Source organism: Bos indicus x Bos taurus, chromosome 20 (genome assembly GCF_003369695.1).
Source record: "Bos indicus x Bos taurus breed Angus x Brahman F1 hybrid chromosome 20, Bos_hybrid_MaternalHap_v2.0, whole genome shotgun sequence".
NCBI classification, from domain to species: domain Eukaryota; kingdom Metazoa; phylum Chordata; class Mammalia; order Artiodactyla; family Bovidae; genus Bos; species Bos indicus x Bos taurus.
This window is the reverse complement of record NC_040095.1, coordinates 15,017,225-15,038,992: the sequence shown is the minus strand read 5'-3', so window position 1 is coordinate 15,038,992 and position 21,768 is coordinate 15,017,225. Positions and strand designations below refer to the sequence as shown.

The 21,768-nt window shown below is 38.1% G+C and overlaps 1 protein-coding gene across 2 annotated transcripts in view; it reads left to right on the top strand.

Moving 5' to 3' along the window:
• The window catches only part of RNF180 (ring finger protein 180), a 279,332-nt gene that overhangs the window by 189,456 nt on the left and 68,108 nt on the right, over window positions 1–21,768 (top strand). For both annotated transcript variants that reach the window (XM_027520330.1, XM_027520329.1), the window contains one exon: window positions 15,648–15,873. In XM_027520330.1, coding sequence (XP_027376131.1) covers window positions 15,648–15,873 — 226 coding nt within the window. The remainder of the gene's footprint in view (window positions 1–15,647; window positions 15,874–21,768) is intronic.

Here is a 21,768-nt window from a genome sequence, read left to right as displayed (position 1 = left end):
CTCTGTAAGCCTTTGCCCTGCTTCATTTTGTACTCCAAGTTGAAGTTTGCCTGTTACTCCAGGTATCTCTTGACTTCCTACTGTTGCATTCCAGTCCCCTGTGATGAAAAGGACATATTTTTTGGGTATAACTGAGAAAATTTTAAAATATTTTTTTATTAATTCACATGAAGATAAACCATTACTTGTTAAAATAATATTTTATGAAAAATAATCCTATTATAGAACAAAAATTTTGAGAATGACATCATATTACACTTTTGCAAGTCTCTTTAACATTTGGCTTAGTAGAAGACAGATGTATCCACATATCTGCTTTTGCATCCCAACTGTTGCCGTGTATTAATATTTTTTGGTTGACTAATATTAAGAAAACCCAGCTAGATAGGTAGTTAGAAAATGGAATATATTATAGTAGCTTTTCAAGATAATTTTGGATGGTTGTCTTTGATACTACACCAGAACTTGACAAGTGTAAATTATTAAAGGCTAGATTAATGTGGAATCTAACTATTGATGTGAACTTTAAGTACTCTTACAGTAAAATCTGTTGGTCTGTCATGCACTTTGGTTCATTTACTTATGGATGATTTTATATTATCATGCATTGAACATCTCACAACTAATGGTTAGCTGAATTATGCAACTTTCCTAAACACTGATGTATTTCATTATGCAATATAAAAAAATTGTTAATATCACCATTAGTCTCTTCAAGAAAGGCTTCAAGTATTTAGAAACTATAAGCAAATACAGGTTTACCAAAATTCTGATTTTTACTTGAATCTCAAATTTCATCATTTTGATTGCCAACAAATACTGTCAGTTGTTTTTCTTGAAGTGACAGATTTACTTTGTTCATTTTTGTGAAAATGTCTGCCAAGTAACCAAATCTGAATAATTACTTTGACAGTTGTTCTTTTACATAAAAATGGTATTTTGTGGTAAAAGCAGCTAGTTCAGTTCACAACGCAAACAATTACAAAGGAACTTTTTCTCAAAATAACCATTATGCTTTTGGTATGCAGCAGAAATGTTTTGTATGTACTTCCTATTTTTGTCACATGTAATATTAAAAGATACATTTTCAGTGGTGGATATTTAATAAAAATTTGTGTTTTTCTTGCTTCGTAGAGGTCATTCTTAACAGAAATTGGCTTTGTCTCCCGAATGGGGGAAAATACACACATACATGGAGAAGGCAATGGCAACCCACTCCAGTACTCTTGCCTGGAGAATCCCATGGACACAGGAGCCTGGTGGGCTGCAGTCCATGGGGTCGCTAAAAGTCGGACATGACTGAGCAACTTCACTTTCACTTTTTCATGCATTGGAGAAGGAAATGGAAACCCACTCAAGTGCTCTTGCTTGGAGAATCCCAGGGATGGCGGAGCCTGGTGGGCTGCCGTCTGTGGGGTCGCACAGAGTCGGACACGACTGAAGCGACTTAGCAGCAGCAGCAACACACATACATATACATATATACAATAAAATGAGGTATAACTTTTAACTTATTTTAATTGTATTTACCACTTACAATTTTTAGTAAAAGAAAAATGTATTAATTTCAACTGATACTATTAAATAAAGCAGAATTATAGAAAAGGTTTATTTTTAAAGAATACAGATATATAACAATGCTAGAAAATAAGAGAGCATTCCATCATTAAACCAAAATCTTTTCAGAATTTCTAAAAGGTAGAAAGCAATTGGGTTTGTATTTCTTTAGAAAATGAAACAAATCAGTGGTTTATTTTTTAAGCCCAAGCAAGGAAAATCATATAGAATTAAGAACAGTTCTCATTAGAGACCTGGCATAATTTCAAGATCAAAACTCAATTATGAGGCGCTTTGAATGCATATTGTAAAGTGAAAGAAGCCAGTCTGAAAAGAAGGCTACATCCTGTAAAATTCCTGCCCCATGACACTTTGGAAAAGAAAACAACACACAGATCAGTGATTGACAGGGCTTGTGGGAGAGGGAGAGAGGAATAAATAGAGCCAGTGAGTTTAGGGCAGTGGAACTGTTCTGTACGATACTGTAATTGTGGGTATAAGACGTTATGCGTTAATCAGAACCCAAAGAATGCAAAACCAGGAATGAACCCTAAGGTAAACTCTGAACTTCAGTTAATGGTAATATATCAATATGAGTTCTTTTGTAAAATTGTACCACAATAATGCATGTGTGTGTATGTGTGTAGTAGGAGGGGATATATGGAAATTCTCTATTTCCTATATAATTTTTATGTAAACCTAAAACTACTCTGTCTCTGCTATGAAGATGTACTGTCTTGACTTTTAAGAAACACAAATAATATGAAAGATAAACATAAAAACTGATCCCAGAGGAGATAGATTTATCCACAAAACAAAAAAAAAAAATATTACATTTTGTTTATAATATTTTATAAACAAAATATAAAATTTTATTAATAGTTATTATTTTATGATAGCAAAGAAGATATATCTTGAGAGAAACAATAGCCTACTATTAAGCAAATGAACACTAAGAGGATAAGAAATGATTCATGAAAATTGAAATGTGATTTCTAAAATGAAAAAAAATAGCATGAAAGCTGTATAACAGAATGACATAAAACATAAGCCTTGAAAGCAAGTGTCCTGAAGAGATGTATCTTATATTATGTTCACTGAATTATAACCAGCACCTGGAACGGTGTGCAGTCCTCAGCAGGCACTCAGTAAACATTTGTTAAGTCAAAAATTGAACGATTTTGTATCTTGAAAAATACTGCTGAGGAACTTTCCTGAACATACCATAACATAAAGAGATAAGAATGGAGTATAACTCAGCCATTAAAAAGAATACATTTGAATCAGTTCTAATGAGATGGATGAAACTGGAACCTAGTATACAGAGTGAAGTAAGCCAGAAAGAAAAACACCAATACAGTATACTAACGCATATATATGGAATTTAGAAAGATGGTAACAATAACCCTGTGTACGAGACAGCAAAAGAGACACTGATGTATAGATCAGTCTTATGGACTCTGTGGGAGAGGGAGAGGGTGGGGAGATTTGGGAGAATGGCATTGAAACATGTATAATATCATGTACGAAACGAGTCGCCAGTCCAGGTTCGATGCACAATACTGGATGCTTGGGGCTGGTGCACTGGGACGACCCAGAGGGAGGGTATGGGGAGGGAGAAGGGAGGAGGGTTCAGGATGGGGAACACAGGTATACCTGTGGCGGATTCATTTTGATACTTGGCAAAACTAATACAATATTTTAAAGTTTAAAAATAAAATTAAAAAAAAAAAAGAAATGGAACGCAAAATTGAGCATGGAAAATAGATCCAAGGGGTCTGATTTGTGTGTATTGAGAAGTAAAAAAGTAGGAACAGAGAAAATAGTGGTGATTGATTAGGGAAAAATGAAATTTCTGCTGGACTGCAGAAAGACATAGTCCTTCAGATTGAAAAAGACTACTGAGTACTGAATAGAAGTGACTATAAGGATACATAACTAGTAAAATTTTTCAAATCTAAGGATGAAAAGGTTGTAAGACTTCCAGCAATAAGATAGACATGTTTTTCATATTCAGTGATAGATGGTATGAAACAGTGGATCAATCTTCCTTTTTTGAATTTTAAGTCCTCTTTACTTTTGAAAGATATTAAATATGCTCACCAGATACAGATAGATGTTCAGGTAGATAGTTGTGTTTTTTTAACCCAGTACTTTAAAGATTTTGAGGCATGTCTTTTTTTTCCCCTTCCATTTTTGTTTAAATATAATTGATACACAGTACTGTAAAAGATTAAGTATACAACAGTATTATTTGACTCACAAACATCATAAAATGATTACCACAAGGAGTTTTATGAATATCCATGATATTATCTAGATATAAAATGAAAGAAAAGAATATATTTTGTGATGAGACTTCTTAAGATTAACTCTCTTAACAACTTTCATATGTAACATACATCAGTGTAAACTATATTAATGATGTTGTCCATTATATCTTTGGTACTTAACGTATCTTATAAGTTTGTACCTTTTGACCACGTTTATCTAGTGATTAGATATTTCTATACAGAACAAAATGATCACAAGTGTAAATCTAGTAACCACCTGTCACCATACAAAGATGTTACATTATTATTGACTGTTTTCCCCATACTTTACTTTTCATTCCCATGACTTGTTTACTCTGTGACTGGAATTTTTTACCTCTTCATTTTCCCTCACCTTATTTCACTCTTCCCCACCCCTTGCCCCGCTGATAAACCATTTGTCTGTACTCTGTATCAGTGACTCAGTTTCTGTTTTATTTGTTCATTTGGTTTTTTGTTTTGTTTTGTTTTTTACACTTCACATATAAGTGAATTCATACAATATTTATCTTTCTCTATCTGACTTATTTCACTCAGCAAAATACTCTCTAGGTTCATTCATGTTGTCACAAATGCAAAGATTTTGGTTTTTTATGGCTGATTAATACTTAATTTGGTGTATATGTACCACATCTATATTCATCTACTGATGGGCACTTAGGTTGCTTCCATATCTTGGCTATTACGAATAATGCTGCAGTGAATACAGGGGTGCATATATCTTTTCCTCAAAGTGTTTTAGTGTTTCCTAAAGTACTTTTGTGTTTCCTGAAAACAGTACAAACTTAGTGTTTTGGTTTCCTTTGGAAAGCTACCCAGAAGTAGAATTGCTGGATCATAGCTTTATTTTTAATTTTTTGAGGAACCTTTGTTCTCTCTTCCATAGCATCTGCACCAGTTACAATCCCACCAACAGTGCACGAGACTTCCCTTTTTTCCATATCCTCACCAACACTTGTTATAATCTTTTTGATAATAATTATTCTGATAAGTGTGAGGTGATCTTATTAAATTTTGATTTGTATTTCACTGATGATTATGTGTCTGTCATCCATCTGTATGTCTTCTTTGGAATGTGGGTATCCTTGTCTTGTTCCCAATCTTAAAAGAAATACTTTCAGCTTTTCATCATTGAGTATGATGTTAGCAGTAGGCATATCATATATGACCTTTATTATACTGAGATATATTTCCTCTGTATCCAATTCTGAAGAGCTTTCATCATAAATAGATGTTGGATTTTGCCACAATCTTTTTCTGCATCTGTTGAGATTGTCATATGGTTTTTATTCTTTAGTTTATTAGGTGGTGTATCACACTGATGTGTGGATATTATGCTGTCCTTGTTTCCCTGGGATAAATTCCACTTGATCATGGTATTGTTGTTCAGTTGCTAAGTCATGTCCGACTCTCTGTGACTCCATGAACTGCAGCATGCCAGGCTTCCCTGTTCTTCACTGTCTCCTGGAGTTTGCTCAAACTCATGTCCATTGAGTCAGTGATGGCATCCAACCATCTTATCCTGTCACCCTTTTCTCCTCTTTGCCCTCAATCTTTGATGATTCTTTTAATATGTTGTTGAATTTGAAGTGCTTATGTTCTGTTGAGGATGTTTTGCATCTCTGTTCATCAGTGATAGTGGCCTGCAATTTTCTCTGTTTTTGGTGTCTTTGTCTGGTTTTGATACAGATCGATGATTTCATAAATGTTTTTTCCTCTTCAATTTTTGGGAATAATTTGAGAAAGATTGGCGTTAACCATTCTTTAAATGTTTGAACTTAACTGTGAAGTCGTCTGGTCCTGAACTTTTGTTTGGGGGAGTTTTTTAATTATCATCACTGATTTAAGTTCATTATTGAAAAGGGCCTGTTCATATTTTGTATATTTCTACAAATTTATCTGTTTCTTCTAGGTTGCTCATTCTATTGGCATGTAATTTTTTGTGTAGTCTCTTACAATCTTTTGTATTTCTATGGTATTGATCATAATTTTCCCTTTTCATTTGTGATTTTATTTGGGTCTTTCCTCTTTTTTTCAAGATGAGTCTGACTAAAGGTTTATCAATTATTGTTATCTTTCCAAAGAACCTGCTCTCAGCTTCATGGATCTTTCCTCTTTATTTTTCTGGCCTCTGTTTCATTTATGTCTACTCTGACCTTCCATATTTCCTTCTTCTCCCTTTGTGTTTTGTTTTTCTTTTTCTAGAGCCTCTAAGCATATGGTTAGTCTTCTTTTTCTTCTTTTTCTTTTCTGAGGTAGATTTGTATTGCTATAAATGCCTCTTTTAGGACTGGTTGGCTATATCTCATGAATCTTGGCTACTTATGTATTTGTTTTCATTTGTCTCCAGGTATTTTTTTTCCTTTTATCTTTAATTTTGTCAGTGACCCACTGGTTGTTTAGTAGCACATTGTTTAACATCCATGTGCTTGTGTTTTTACAATTTTTGTTTTATGGTTAGTTTCTAGACTTATACTTTTGTGTTAAAAAAAAAATGCCTGATATAATTTCAGCCTTTTAAAATTTACTGTGACTTGTTTGTGGCCTAGCATGTGATCTATCCCAGAGAATGTGCACTTGAAAAGAGTGTATATTTTGCTGCTTTTGAATGGAATGCTCTGTATATGGCTATTAAATCTATCTGATTAATATGTCATTTAAGCTCAGTGTTTCCTCTTTGATTCTAATTGGATAATCTATTGATGTAATTGGGATATGAAAGTCCTCTACTATTATTGTATTAATGTCACTTTCTCTATTTGTGGTTGGTAATATTTGCTGTATTAAGTACTCTTAGGTTGGGTGTGTATGTGTTTACAATTGTTATATGTTTTTGTTGAATTGATTCCTTTATCATTATGTAGTGTGTCTTTGTATAATATTTTAAATATATTATGCTACTTCCTTCTGGCCTGCAGAGTTACTCTGAAGTCAGCTGGTAGCCTTATGGGAGTTCCAGTAAAAGTAACTTATTGCTTTTCCCTTGCCAATTTTTCATATTCTCTTTTTATCCTTAATTTTTGCCATTTTAATTACAATGTATCTTGGTGTGGTCCTCTTTCAGTTGATCTTGTTTGAGACTCTCTGTGCTTCCTAGACCTGAATGTCTGTTTCCTTTCCCAGGTTAGGGTTTGTTTTTGTTTGTTTGTTTTTAACTATTGTATCTCATATATGTTCTCTACTCCTTTCTCCTTCCCTTATCCTTCTAGGATCTCTATAATATGAATGTTAGTATGCTTGATGTCTTTCCAGAGGTCTCTTAAAATGTCATTTCTTTTTTATTCTTTATTTTTTTTGGCTTCAATGGTTTCCACCAATCTTCCAGCTCAACCTGATCTGTTCTTCTGCTTCATCTAATCCACTGTCAGTTACTTCTAGTGTATTTTCTAATGCTTTGTTAAACTTCTGTGTTCATCCAGTCTTCAACAAGTTAGTTGAGCATTTTTATGATCATTACTTTGAACTTTTATTGGGTAGACTACTTATCTCCATTTCATTTTTTTCTTCACCTAGAGTTTTCATTCCTTCATTTAACCCTTTTTTAACCTCATTTTGTCTCAGTCTTGCATTTATTTGTAGGTATTAGGTAGGTTGGTTACATTTCCTGATCTTAGAGTAATGGCCTTTTGTAGGAGATTTCTTATGGGGCCCAGCATCTCACTTCCCTCCGGTCACCAGAGCTGGTTACCAGGGTAAGGCCCTAGCATGACTGGTTATAGGTCCCAGGAATCCCAGGGCTGATTATGGCCTATTTGTGAGCAGGGCCAAAGAGTTGGGTTGAAGGACAGCTAGCTGCAGGTGCCAAAGGTCTAGGTGCTTGTGCCAATCTGCTAATGGGTGGGGTCAGGCCCTGCTGCAATTGACTTCAGGCCTGGGGGTTCTGGGGCTGGCCTTGGCCTACTTTTGGGCAGTGTTAGGTCCCAAGGAAGCTTGCTGAGGGTTGTGGGGGATCCTGGGGCTGGTGGACAGGGCTAGATCCCCTCTTGACTGGCTCCTCTGCCTGGGGTTTGCCAGAACTGATACCAACTGGAAGGTTAGAAGGGCTGGTTCCCAGGGCCAGTGGCTAGAGGGAGGACTCCAAAATGTTACTTGCCAGCATGATGGAGCTCCCCAAATGGTTGCTGTCAGTGTCTGTGTTCCCAGGGAGGGTCTTAGATGCCTCCACCTCTTTGAGAGGCTCTCCAAGATCAGCAAATGTGTCTGATCTGGTCTGCTTTCAAATTACTTACTCTGTACAGGGTCTCAGAGCCGGTGAGAATTTGTGTGCACCCTTTAAGAGCATAATCTCTGTTTCTTACTACCCTATAGCTCTCCTATATATAAATCCCACTGGCTTTCAAAGCCAGACATTCTGGAGGCTTCTTTCCCCATGCAGGACCCAGGACTGGGGAGCTCTAGGTGAGGCTGGGATCCCTTGAACCTTGGGAAGAACCTCTGCAATTATTCTTCCCTCTATGGGTCACCTACCCCAGGGTGTGGGTCATGATTATATTGCATCTCTGTCTCTCCTACCCATCTCATTGTGATTCCTTTTTTTAACCCTTAAAAAATATTTTCTGTTGGTCTTCAGGTCATCCTTATCAATAGTTGTTCTACAAATAATTGTAATTTTGGTGGTGTGCCCCTGGAGAAGTAGAGCATGAGGTCTCCCTACTCTGCTTTTGGTCTCCTCTCTCTATCTCCAAAGTTTTGAGTGAAAATATGTTGTTATCTAGGACTATACTTAGATAAAATTCAAATGTGAATACAGAGGAAACTTCAAACTTTCCAGAACATACAGTTTACCATTCACATACATTTCCTGGAAAAAAAAAAATTATCAAGGACAGATTACAATAAAACAAAAAATGTAATTCAAGAGAGAGGACAATAAGGGATACAAGAATGCAGTGTTTAATAAAGTGAAGAATAAAAATAAGCAGACAGTAAAGCATAGTTAAATATAGATTAATTGATTTAAAGAATGTACTGACAAAGTAGAGGCATAATATGTTTAAGCAATTAACATTTTAAACATAAAATTCAGATAATCTCAATAACATATGAGCTATATTTGTGTTTTTGAGTGGGGACTAAAATGCATTCAATTCATAGGTCTCATTCGGAAAAGGGAGATTATTAACGTTAAACTTCAACTGTTTGTGTTAAAAATTAAGATTAATTATTAGAAAAAAGGAGACAGGATTTAATAGCAGCAAATACTTGGATAGCACTTTTTATATTCCAGGTACTGTTCTGAATGCTTTGTATATATTAATTCTCTTAATGCTTTTAACAGCTCTATGAGCTACTGCAGTTCATTCGTTCAGTCATGTCTGACTCTTTGCGACCCCATGAATCGCAGCACACCAGGCCTCCCTGTCCATCACCAACTCCCGGAGTTCACCCCGACTCACATCCATCGAGTCAGTGATGCTATCCAGCCATCTCATCCTCTGTCGTCCCCTTCTCCTCCTGCCCCCAATCCCTCCCAGCATCAGAGTCTTTTCCAGTGAGTCAACTCTTCGCGTAAGGTGGCCAAAGTACTGGAGTTGCAGCTTCAGCATCATTCCTTCCAAAGAAATCCCAGGGCTGATCTCCTTCAGAATGGACTGGTTGGATCTCCCTGCAGTCCAAGGGACTCTCAAGAGTCTTCTCCAACACCACAGTTCAAAAGCATCAATTCTTCGGCGCTCAGCCTTCTTCACAGTCCGACTCTCACATCCATACATGACCACAAGAAAAACCATAGCCTTGACTAGCTGGACCTTTGTCGGCAAAGAAATGTCTCTGCTTTTGAATATGCTATCTAGGTTGGTCATAACTTTCCTTCCAAGGAGTAAGCGTCTTTTAATTTCATGGCTGCAATCACCATCTGCAGTGATTTTGGAGCCCAGAAAAATAAAGTCTGACACTGTTTCCACTGTTTCCCCATCTATTTCCCATGAAGTGATGGGACTGGATGCCATGATCTTCATTTTCTGAATGTTGAGCTTTAAGCCAACTTTTTCACTCTCCTCTTTCACTTTCATCAAGAGGCTTTTTTAGTTCCTCTTCACTTTCTACCATAAGGGTGATGTCATCTGCATATCTGAGGTTATTGATATTTCTCCCAGCAATCTTGATTCCAGCTTGTGCTTCTTCCAGCCCAGTGCTTCTCATGATGTACTCTGCATATAAGTTAAATAAGCAGGGTGACAATATACAGCCTTAACGTACTCCTTTTCCTATTTGGAACCAGTCTGTTGTTCCATGTCCAGTTCTAACTGTTGCTTCCTGACCTGCATACAGGTTTCTCAAGAGGCAGGTCAGGTGGTCTGGTATTCCCATCTCTTTTAGAATTTTCCACAGTTTATTGTGATCCACACAGTCAAAGGCTTTGGCATAGTCAAGAAAGCAGAAATAGATGTTTTTTTCTGGAACTCTCTTGCTTTTTCCATGATCCAGTGGATGTTGGCAATTTGATCTCTGGTTCCTCTGCCTTTTGTAAAACCAGCTTGAACATCAGGAAGTTCACGGTTCACATATTGCTGAAGCCTGGCTTGGAGAATTTTGAGCATTACTTTACTAGCATGTGAGATGAGTGCAATTGTGCAGTTACTTTTTAAAAAAAAAAAAAAAGGCAAGAAATAAAACCAAATATAACAGTAATCACAATAATTGTAAATAAACTAAATGTCACTGCTGCTTTGTCTTTATTATTAACAAAAAATTTTGACCTAATTTTTTGAATACTTTTTAAAGGTTGTTTGTATTATTTATCTATTTATTATCTCATTATCTTTGACTTGAAGCCCCTGGAGAGGAACATGAGAGACTGAATATATTTGGTTGACTTTGTAGGATAATTTCTATGGGGCCAAAAGCAGTTGCACAGTTGAACACCTATTATATTCATTTGTTGATTATGATGATGATGTCTTGATATTTCTAACTTCCCTATAAATCCTATCTAAATTTCATTTCCTCTTTACATATATTATCATCATCAGTTAACTTTTATTATTTGCTGGGACTATTCAAAGTATAGTAACTCACTGAAGAATGTGGTGATAGAGTGTTGCTTCAAATCCATATTGGCTGGGTTGAAATTCCACTCATAGTTTCAATAAGTGAGCTGTCTATATTTCACTTTCCTTTGATATGGAAAATGATGATAACAATAGTATCTACTTTGTAAGGGTTTAGTGCTGAAGAGGTTAGTTAATACGTACAACTTTGATCACCGTATTTCTAAGTCCCAAACAATTTGGTAGGAAACATCAGGTAAATGTTTAGCTCTGTGGCAAACATACTATTTAAGATTAAACACTTTATGCTGGTGTTATATCACTTTGGTTGATGAATAGATATTTCTTTTATTTTCTGTTTTAGTTGGCGTTCTCATACCTTTCATTCCTTTTTGGATCTAATCATAGGAACTACACAGAGAAAAATTATGATCTCTCTTTCACAAATACTTGAATATCTGGTCTCCTGTTAATATTTTTCTGAGTGAATATCCTCAGTCTTTTAAAAGCACATTGTATGAGAAAGTTTCAGAAATCATGCTGCCCTGGCCTTCAGGGTATTTCTGTGGATAACTATAGTTTGTCTGGGGCCCTCAAAGTAGCTGCAGTTATGGTGTGATCATATAAAGTGGTCGGAACATCAACCCACTTTTTAAGTAGCTGCATCATATGTTGAGCTTCCAGTCAGTTAAAATCTCTGTCTCTTTACATGAACTGCTCTCAGCTAAGTATCATCCATCTTCTATGTGTGCTGTCCGTTTGGATTCTTAATGAGGGATTTATATTTCTCAGCTGGTAAAGAATCTTCCTGCAGCGCAGGAGACCCTGGTTTGATTCCTGACTTGGAAAACTCCCTTAGAGAAGGGATAGATTACCCATTCCAGTATTCTCAGGCTTCCCTGGTGGCTCAGATGGTAAAGAATCTGTCCACAATGCAAGAGACCTCAGTTTGATCACTAGGTTGGGAAGATTTTAAATTTTAAAATAAATTTTAATAGAAATTTATTTTTAATTTAAAATTACTTTTTCATTTAAAAAGTAAATTTTAATGAAAAATAGGCAAATAAAAATTATGAGGAAGCAGCTAAGTGGTAGTGACAGAGAACAACTTTAGATAGAATAACAGTGAAATCCTTTGGAGAAGTTGATATTTAAAATTTTTTAAATTAGGTAAATTGAGCCATGTATAGACAAGAATGTGTCAACTAATTTTTGTTATGTAACAAAACAAATTTAGTTGTTTAAAACAACAACCTATATTCACTCACAATTTTCTGAGTTGGCAGTTGGGGCTGGCGTTCAGCTATAATGGTTTGTCTCTAATCCACATGATATCATCTGGGCTCACCAGTACATTTGCAATTAGGTGACAATTATTGGCTGTACCCACACATGTCCGATGGTTGGCTTGTTGTCAGCAGACACAATGGAAGCAGCTGGACCATATGTCACTTACTATTCAGCAGGCTAGCCTCGGCTTGTTCACATCTTGGGACTTGTGAGTTCCCAAGATCAGCAGGAGAGGACTATTCCAGTGTACAAGCTTTTTTTAAGCCTTTATTTGCATCACATTTGCTTACATTCCATTGACCAAAGCAAGTCACATGGCAGAGCCCAAATTCAGAGTGTAGAAAACTGATCTCTGCATCTCGATGAAATGCATATAGGTGTATATGGAGAGATAGGAGAATTTTATCTTATTTTGTAATCATCCAAATGGAGTAAGCACTTTTTAAGAGAAACAAAGCATCATGTCTTAAGGCCTTATGGTGAGAAAGTGTTCAATGTGTTTGTTGAGCCAGAAGATCAGTGAATTGGAACGTGGCTCAATATGGAGGATAAAAATGAAGGCTGGAACTGGATCCTGCAGAGTTCTATAGAGCATTGTAATCCAAATTACATCCAAATGTAAGAAGGCAGCATCAAGTAGGTGGCAAAAAAGAGGTCCTGGTCTACTTATGAAATGCTGCTGAAAGAGTAATGAAGGTAAGTTAGGAAAGCATCCTAGGTTTGGCAGAAAGGACTTTAAGATGAAAGGATTTCCTTTACCAGATATTGAGGCTTATTATAAGGCCACAATAAGTGAAAGTCATTCAGTCATGTCCGACTCTCTGCGACCCCATGAATCACAGCACGCCAGGCCTCCCTGTCCATCACCAACTCCCGGAGTTCACTCAGACTCACATCCATCGAGTCTGTGATGCCATCCAGCCATCTCATCCTCTGTCGTCCCCTTTTCCTCCTGCCCCCAATCCCTCCCAGCATCAGAGTCTTTTCCAATGAGTCAACTCTTCACATGAGGTGGCCAATACCACCTCATGTACTGGAGTTTCAGCTTTAGCATCATTCCTTCCAGAGAACACCCAGGACCGATCTCCTTTAGAATGGACTGATTGAATCTCCTTGCAGTCCAAGGGACTCTCAAGAGTCTTCTCCATCACCACAATTCAAAAGCATCAATTCCTTGGCGCTCAGCTTTCTTCACAGTCCAACTCTCACATCCATACGTGACCACTGGAAAAATCATAGCCTTGACTAGACGGACCTTTGTTGGCAAAGTAATGTCTCTGCTTTTGAATATGCTATCTAGGTTGGTCATAACTTTCCTTCCAAGGAGTAAGCGTCTAGGAATAGACAATAACATAATGGAACAAAATAGAAGTCAACATACTTGGCCTCTTAATAACAATGCGGCACTTTAGAACAGTGGAGGGAGAGTAAGGTCTTCGAAATAAATGGGTTACACCAATTAATAAGTACATAGAAATTATAATGAAATTTACCCCTAATATACACCATACTGAAAATCAACTTCAGGTAGATGATTAAATATTATTAAATGCAAAATAATACTCTGTTAATGACCTTGGGAAAAGGTAAGTGTTCTTATATAAGACACAAAAATTACTAACCATAAAGGAAAAATATTCTTTAAAATTAAGAACTTCATTTCATCAAAAGACACCAAGAGAAGTGTGAAAAGGCAAACCAGAAGAAAGGAAAAAAATTTGCAACACATTTAACCAATAACAACAAGTAACCAGATTAAATAAAAATGCTTACAAGTATATAAGAAAAATCAGAAAGCCAATTAAAAAAATGAGCTAACAACTTGAATATGTCCTTCCTAAAGAGAGAAATTACCTACAGGGGGCAGAAAGAGGCTGACAGGAAGTAAGGCCATCTGGATAAATCAAGTAACAGTTTATCCAGTTGAAAGGCTTTTCTGTATCTTCAAGGCTCTGTTTGCCTCTTTTCTGTAACTTTTACATTTCATGTAACCTAAAAATATTTAGAAAGCCCAAAGGCTACTCAAATATTAATCGTTGATCTCCATTTTTCACTTTCATCAAAGTGAGGAGAAAAGCATCTACACCATTTGCCTATTTCCCAAGGCTCTAACCAAAACTATTGGGCCTGTGAGAAAGGTAGGAGGGAAGGATGGCTGTGGATAATATTTATTGAATATTTGTCGTATGCCAGGCTGTGCTGTGCTCAATGCTTTATGTGGATTACCTCATTTAATTCTCACATAGCACCTTCACAGATGAGGACATTGTGATGTTAAGTAACAGGAATTGTGCCACCAGACTCTGTGCTGCTAACCTGAGTGCCTCTTTCCTAGCTACCTGTTAATAGCCTCTTTCTTAACTATTCCATTTGGGAGAGAGGAGCAGGCTAGTATTTTCCAGCTGCAAGGCTGATCCCAGAATTACTACAAGTTTCTTTGCAATATCTCTTTCCTGACATACCTTGGGCTTTGGCCTTTTATTGTCTCTCAGGTCCAGGAAGGTGCAAAATGTGGAATAAAGAATGCTGCCTGCGTAGTGTGAAGCTGAAGTTTGACTTCCTCTTGCCCTCAGGTCTCAGTTCAGTTCAGTCATTCAGTCTGTCCGGCTCTTTGCGACCCCATGGACTGCAGCACGCCAGGCTTCCTTGTCCATCACCAGCTCCCGGAGCTTACTCAAACTCATGTTCATTGAGTCAGTGATGCCATCCAACCATCTCATCCGCTGTCGTCCCCCTTTCCTCCTTCCTTCAATCTTTCCCAGCATCAGGGTCTTTTCAGATGAGTCAGTTCTTCGCATCAAGTGTCCAAAGTGTTGGAGTTTCAGCTTCAGACAAAGGAGAAAAGGAAAGATACACCCATTTGAATGCAGAGTTTCAAAGAATAGCAAGGAGAGATAAGAAAGCCTTCCTCAGTGATCAATGCAAAGAAATAGAAGAAAACAATAGAATGGGAAAGACTAGAGATCTCTTCAAGAAAATTAGAGATACCAAGGGAACATTTCATACAATGATGGGCACAATAAGAAGAGGAGACACAAGAAGGGCACAATAAGAAATGGTATGGACCTAACAGAAGCCCTCAGATCTATTCATGTGCAAATGCCCATATAAGGCTGGTAATCTTGTGATAGTAGCTTGTTTGCTGTGGTGGGAGTGGGATAGATGGGGAATCTGTCATCCTGGGACCTAACACTTAATTAACTAGTTCTGGTTAAATAGAGATAAAGGTTTACTTAATGTTTTTTGGTACTATACTTTAACATTTAACATTATATAAAAATGGTAAAATGAATAATTAAGACTTCTGGGTTTTTCATGTACGTTTCTAGTTTCTTCTCACTTTGCAAGGTAGCATTTCTGTCACTGATTATGCACAAAAACAGATAAACCTGCTTCTCATAAATATTTTCATTCACTTTAACAAAGTATGAAATCAATTTCTCAAGGAAACCAATCTCATACTGAACTAAGAGAAATTGTTTTTGCTTATATTTTGCAGACTTTGGATAATGAGATGAGTACAGATGATGACAATGAATATGCAGAAGAAAAGGAGAGCTACATCTGTGCAGTGTGTCTGGATGTTTATTTCAACCCCTACATGTGTTACCCTTGCCACCACATCTTCTGTGAGCCCTGCTTACGGACGCTTGCCAAAGACAATCCTGCCAGCACTCCCTGCCCGTTGTGTCGGACAATTATTTCCAGAGTCTTTTTTCAGACAGGTAATTGTTTTCTTGCATTAACATGATTGCCTAATTATTTTGACTACCTCTTTGTTCCAGTTCTAAAGGTACTTTATGAATTATTATGAGAAAGTTATTGAAAATCATATATAGCATAATTCGTTACTCTCCAGTTCATAGAAGAGTGCTTGCCAATTCGTTAGAACTTTGTTAAAATCGTAGAATCAGAGATGAAACCAGTTCCTCATCTCTACTCCTCTATTTAATGCTGAGATCTTTTCTAAAGCATCCTAACTAGTTTTTCAGTCGTTACTTGGATATCTCCAGTGTCAAGGACATTCCATTAAAATTTGGAGCAGCCCTATTGATTATTTATTCCTCAAGTCTAACTTCTGTTTCTTCTCATCCTTCGCCCTTTGTTTTTCCCTCTGGAGTCTCAAAGAATAAATCTATAGATGTCTGAGGATGACTACTATGTCTTCCCCTCAAACTCCAGATCTTCTAAACCTTCTTGTGGTTTTAAGGTCTTTATTCTTGAAGACAGTAAAATTGGAACAAGGATTTGTTTACATAATTACTGTGCAAAGATGGGATATAATACAGTATTTTGATACAAATAGAAACAGGGAAAACTAATGAATGTGGAACATGGAAACCTGCTAAGGAGAAAGGGAAAAATGATCGAAGTAAGCAGAGCTGTTGGACTGTAAAGAAAGCTGAGCACCAGAGAATTGATGCTTTTGAACGGTGGTGTTGGAGAAGACTCTTGAGAGTCCCTTGGACTGCAAGGAGATCCAACCAGTCCATCCTAAAGGAGATCAGTCCTGGGTGTTCATTGGAAGGACTGATGTTGAAGCTGAAACTCCACAACTTTGGCCACCTGATGCGAAGAGCTGACTCATTTGAAAAGACCCTGTTGCTGGGAAAGATTGAGAGCAGGAGGAGAAAGGGACGACAGAGGATGAGATGGTTGGATGGCATCACCAACTCAATGGACATGAGTTTAGGTGAACTCCAGGAGATGGTGGTGGACAGGGAGGCCTGGAGTGCTGCAGTCCATGGGGTTGCAAGGAGTCGGACATGACTGAGTGACTGAACTGAACTGAAAGCAGAGCTGATATTTATTGAGTGCACCAGTGTGTGCTAAACCTTCGAGAAGGAAATTTCTGTATCCACATTCTCACCTCAACCATAGGCCAACTAAGATCAAACTATGTACTTTATTCATAGTAAAGATGAAGAAAACACATAGCACATTTTTCTTCCCCTAAAGAAAATCCAAGAACCCATCTGCAAAGAAGAATGAGTTTATAAAAATGTTTTGTATACCCAATCAACTGCATGAATGCTTGCAAACCTGCCATACCAGCTCAGTAATCAAACAATGAGATACCACTTCACACTCACTAGGAGGGCTGTAGTTAAGAAGATAGATAGTAATAAGTGTTGACAAGGATATGGAAAAATTGAAACTCATATATTACTGATAGGAGTATAAAATGGTAAAGTCAGTTTGGAAAATAGCAGAATCAGCTTTGCACATAGAAGATTCTAAGCCTGCTTGTGAGATGGGGAAAAAATTCTTGTGTCCCAAATTAACTAAGAGTTTAACTAAGAGTTCTTTTGTCTATGAAGATGGAAAAGACTCCAGGATGGGCTGGGCCAAGGAAGAAGACCTTTGGCTAAGGGCAACCTTTCCATTTCTTGACTGACACCCTCATTCTTCCAGACAAGGAGCTCCCACATCAGCACCCCAATAGCAGATCTGTTCAGGGATGTCAAACATGCTGCATGACAGAATCTGCCAGCCACCTTCATCAGGAGGCCAAGGAAGGGGAAAGGCTATGGCTTATAAATGTTAAATGGAGTGAGGGTCATCCAAGAGAGTAGGGAAGAATCCCTTAGCCAATGAGATCATGATTTTGTTTTCAGGGAAGACATCATATTTTCTTGAATCGATTGTATGACTGAAGCCTTCAAACCAAGCATGGCATTGCCCTTACTGCAGACTGACTCTGGGGGACCCCTGTATAAGCCCTACTATAGACTTCAGGAATCCCAGCCCATGGTCATATGGAAGATGTAGATGTCTCAAGTATTACAGAGAGAGCCACAGGGTCAGTGCAACTGAACTCTCAACTGTGAAGTCACTTGCTGCTCTCACCCCATTCAGATGCACCCGAACCTCAACAAGGAGAACTTCTACCCTCCTTCCATTATTTTCCTGCATTCAACCTCTGTCTCCTTTTAGACCACTGACCCCATGCCACTACTCCGCTGCCTTCACATGGTGGAGCTAGGTGCTGATAAGCAGTGGTGCTGGTGAACTCCGCTGGAAACGGGAAAATAAATGGCTGAGTCTTCACCTCATGTATGAAAGGAAGAAAGTGAAAGTGAGGTCACTCAGTCGTGTCCGACTCGTTGCGACCCCATGGACTGTAGCCTACCAGGCTTCTCCATCCATGGGGTTTTCCAGACAAGAGTACTAGAGTGGGGTGCCATTTCCTTCTCCAGGGGAATCTTCCCGACCCAGGGATCAAACCCAGGTCTCCTGCCATGCAGGCAGATGCTTTACCCTCTGAGCCACCAGGGAAGAAGTCCCTAAGTAAATAAATGAAATTTAAACTAATCTAGAATTTTAAGTATGAAGCAGGTTTATGATTTTTTCACCAGGAATATTCTGGCTGCCACAGTAATAGGAGGATGCTACTGGTATCTAGTCAACAGGGCAGGGATAACAGGTACCCTGCAGTGTTTGGGCCAGTCCCACACAGTGAAAAATTGTCCTGGATTCAGTCTGAATTTTAGATGTCCTGCTGGGCTTTGTTCAGGACATATAGCTCATCCAAAAGATCGCACTTCCTCTTTTTATCTGCCGTAATAGCCTGTAATTGGTCTTGGTCTGTTGTCTCTGTTCCCATTAAGGGTATTTCATACTTTCTCTTATTCTGTACCAAACAGTCTGGACTGTTAATTCATATGCTAATAGTGATTTTATTCTTGCATTTACCATGCCTCAACTTTTTCATTTTTACATTCATCCTGTACAATATAGTCATTGCCTCTGAAATCAAAACTCATTCTTTTCTTTATTGAAATATAAAAAGATTTACAGCGTTGTGCCGATCTCTGCTGTACAGCAAAGTGACTCATTATATACATATAGACGGTCTTTATTTTTATATTCTTTTCCATTATGGTTTACCACAGGATATGGAATATAGTTCCCTGTGCTGTACAGTACGACCTTGTTGTTTATCCATCCTATAAAATATAATAGTTTATATCTGCTAATCCTAAACTCCCAGTCCTCCCCTCCCATTTGCTCTCCTCTTTGGCAACTTCAAGTCTGTTCTTGGTGTTTGTGAGTCTGTTTCTGTTTGCAGATAGGTTTATTTGTACCATAGTTTAGATTGCACATGTAGGTGGTATTATATGGTATCTGTCTTTCTCTTTCTGACTTCACTTAGTATGATAATCTCTAGTTGCATCCATGTTGCTACAAATGGCATTATTTCATTCTTTTTTATGGCTGAGTAATAATATTCCATTGTATATGTGTACAAATTCATTCTTTACTAGTAGGCATATCTATTTCATAATGCCTTTTAGTGTAGTCACTCTTGAGCTTTAATATATGGAAATAAATATTTTATTATAAAAAAGAAATAGAAAATTAAGCATAATGATTAGAGCATTGTTTCTCAGGTTTCTGTCATTTTCCTACCACCTTTTCAATTTTCACTATATCCACATACCACCTGAATTATTTTTTTACTTAAGGGTTTTCTTCATATCAACATAGTTTTAAAATATACTTATTTCAGCCTTATCTTTAACAATGTATTTGTGAATGTGTATATTTGATGTTCTTGTTTATTATATACATTAAAATAATAACTATGAAAGTTTTTATTCACTTTCACCCTAAATCCTTTAACATATGGCTCACGGTTCAGTTCAGTCCAGCCGCTCAGTTGTGTCTGACTCTTTGCGACCCCATGAATCACAGCATGCCAGGCCTCCCTGTCCATCACCAACTCCTGGAGTTCACTCAGACTCATGTCCTGCCAGGGTCCAGCCCTGGTGGATCCAGGGAATTAGAAGCGGGGACGGCGTCGGCGAGGATCAGGAAACAATTGCTTAATTAAACGTTAATTAAGGATATAAAGAGTGGTTAAATAAGGATAGCTCAGTGAGGAAATTCAGTGGAGAAAAGAGGCTGAATAATTCAGCCAGAAGGTGAGAGAAAGAACAACATGGGGAGACCAAGTTTCGGTGAACAAGGCCCGCACTTTATTTTCCAAAGTAGTTTTTATACCTTAAGTTATGCATAGAGGATAATGAGGAAAGGGGTAGAGTCATGCAGCGAGCCAGGCTTTCTTCCTGCAAACTTATCATATGCAAAAGTTTAGGTGATTTGCATCATCTTCTGGCCCAGAGGCCTGTTAACATTTAAGACCCTTTCTTCAGAAAACTTATTTTTCTTTAAAGGTGATTAGTCAGGCGCCACCCTCCAAAAGCATTAGATAAAGTTGCATTCCTATAGGGCAAAGGTGTGGTGGGCTATAACAAGAAAAAGAATTAACTCAAGGGTCCAAGGTTACAAACATTAAAGCTACTACTTCCACCAATTATATTAATCAGTACACTGCCAGGGACACAGTAGGTAAGGGATATGGAGACTTAGCAGCAAACATTGGCCCAACAAGTGAAAAACCCTTCACCAATACAATTTCTAATCAATCTTTTGACTGCTCAAAGGAATCTGTATTTAGACAGTTTAGAACATCTTATGTCTCTCGCAGTTGGGAGGCTCTGAACAATCACATGTGGCCGGAAAAACCTATTCAGGCAGGCTAGAGGACTTCCAAAGGAGTTTGTAGGTTGAAACACTATCACACCCAGGAACTTTATTAACTGGAGCTGTAAGTTAACTCTTTTTTTCAGAGAGAGGTAGTGGGGGACAGCCCCCTGTAAAGTCAGAGGTGTAGGTGAGAGCACAAAGCAGAAAGTAGGCAGACTCTGGTTTGGGGCGTAAATGCTCGAGAATTTCCAGGGGGACTCCTGAGGCTCCATCCCGCCTTTGCGTATGCCAAGCCTCCTTCCTCATGACCTTTGCCATGGGCGGAGCTCCTGCTCCCGGCAATGTCCATGGAGTCGGTGATGCCATCCAGCCATCTCATCCTCTGTCGTCCCCTTCTCCCCCTGCCCGCAATCCCTCCCAGCATCAGGGTCTTTTCTTTTCTAATGAGTCAAGTCTTCGCATGAGGTGGCCAAAGTATTGGAGTTTCAGCTTCAGCATCAGTTCTTCCAATGAACACCCAGGACTGGTCTCCTTTAGTATGGACTGGTTGGATCTCCTTGCAGTCCAAGGGACTCTAAAGAGCCTTCTCCAACACCACAGTTCAAAAGCATCAATTCTTCAGCGCTCAGCTTTCTTCACAGTCCAACTCTCATGGCCATACATGACCACTGGAAAAACCATAGCCTTGACTAGATGGACATTTTTTGGCAAAGTAATATCTCTGCTTTTCAATATGCTGTCTAGGTTGGTCATAACTTTCCTTCCAAGGAGTAAGCATCTTTGAATTTCATGGGTGCAGTCACCATCTGCAGTGATTTTGGAGCCCAAAAAAAGAAAGTCTGACACTGTTTCCACTGTTTCCCCATCTATTTCCCATGAAGTGATGGGACCAGATGCCATGATCTTAGTTTTCTGAATGTTGAGCTTTAAGCCAACTTTTTCACTCTCCTCTTTCATTTTCATCAAGAGGCTTTTTAGTTCCTCTTCACTTTCTGCCTTAAGGGTGGTATCATCTGCATATCTGAGGTTACTGATATTTCTCCCGCCAATCCTGATTCCAGCTTGTGCTTCTTCCAGCCCAGCGTTTCTCATGATGTACTCTGAATAGAAGTTAAATAGCAGGGTGA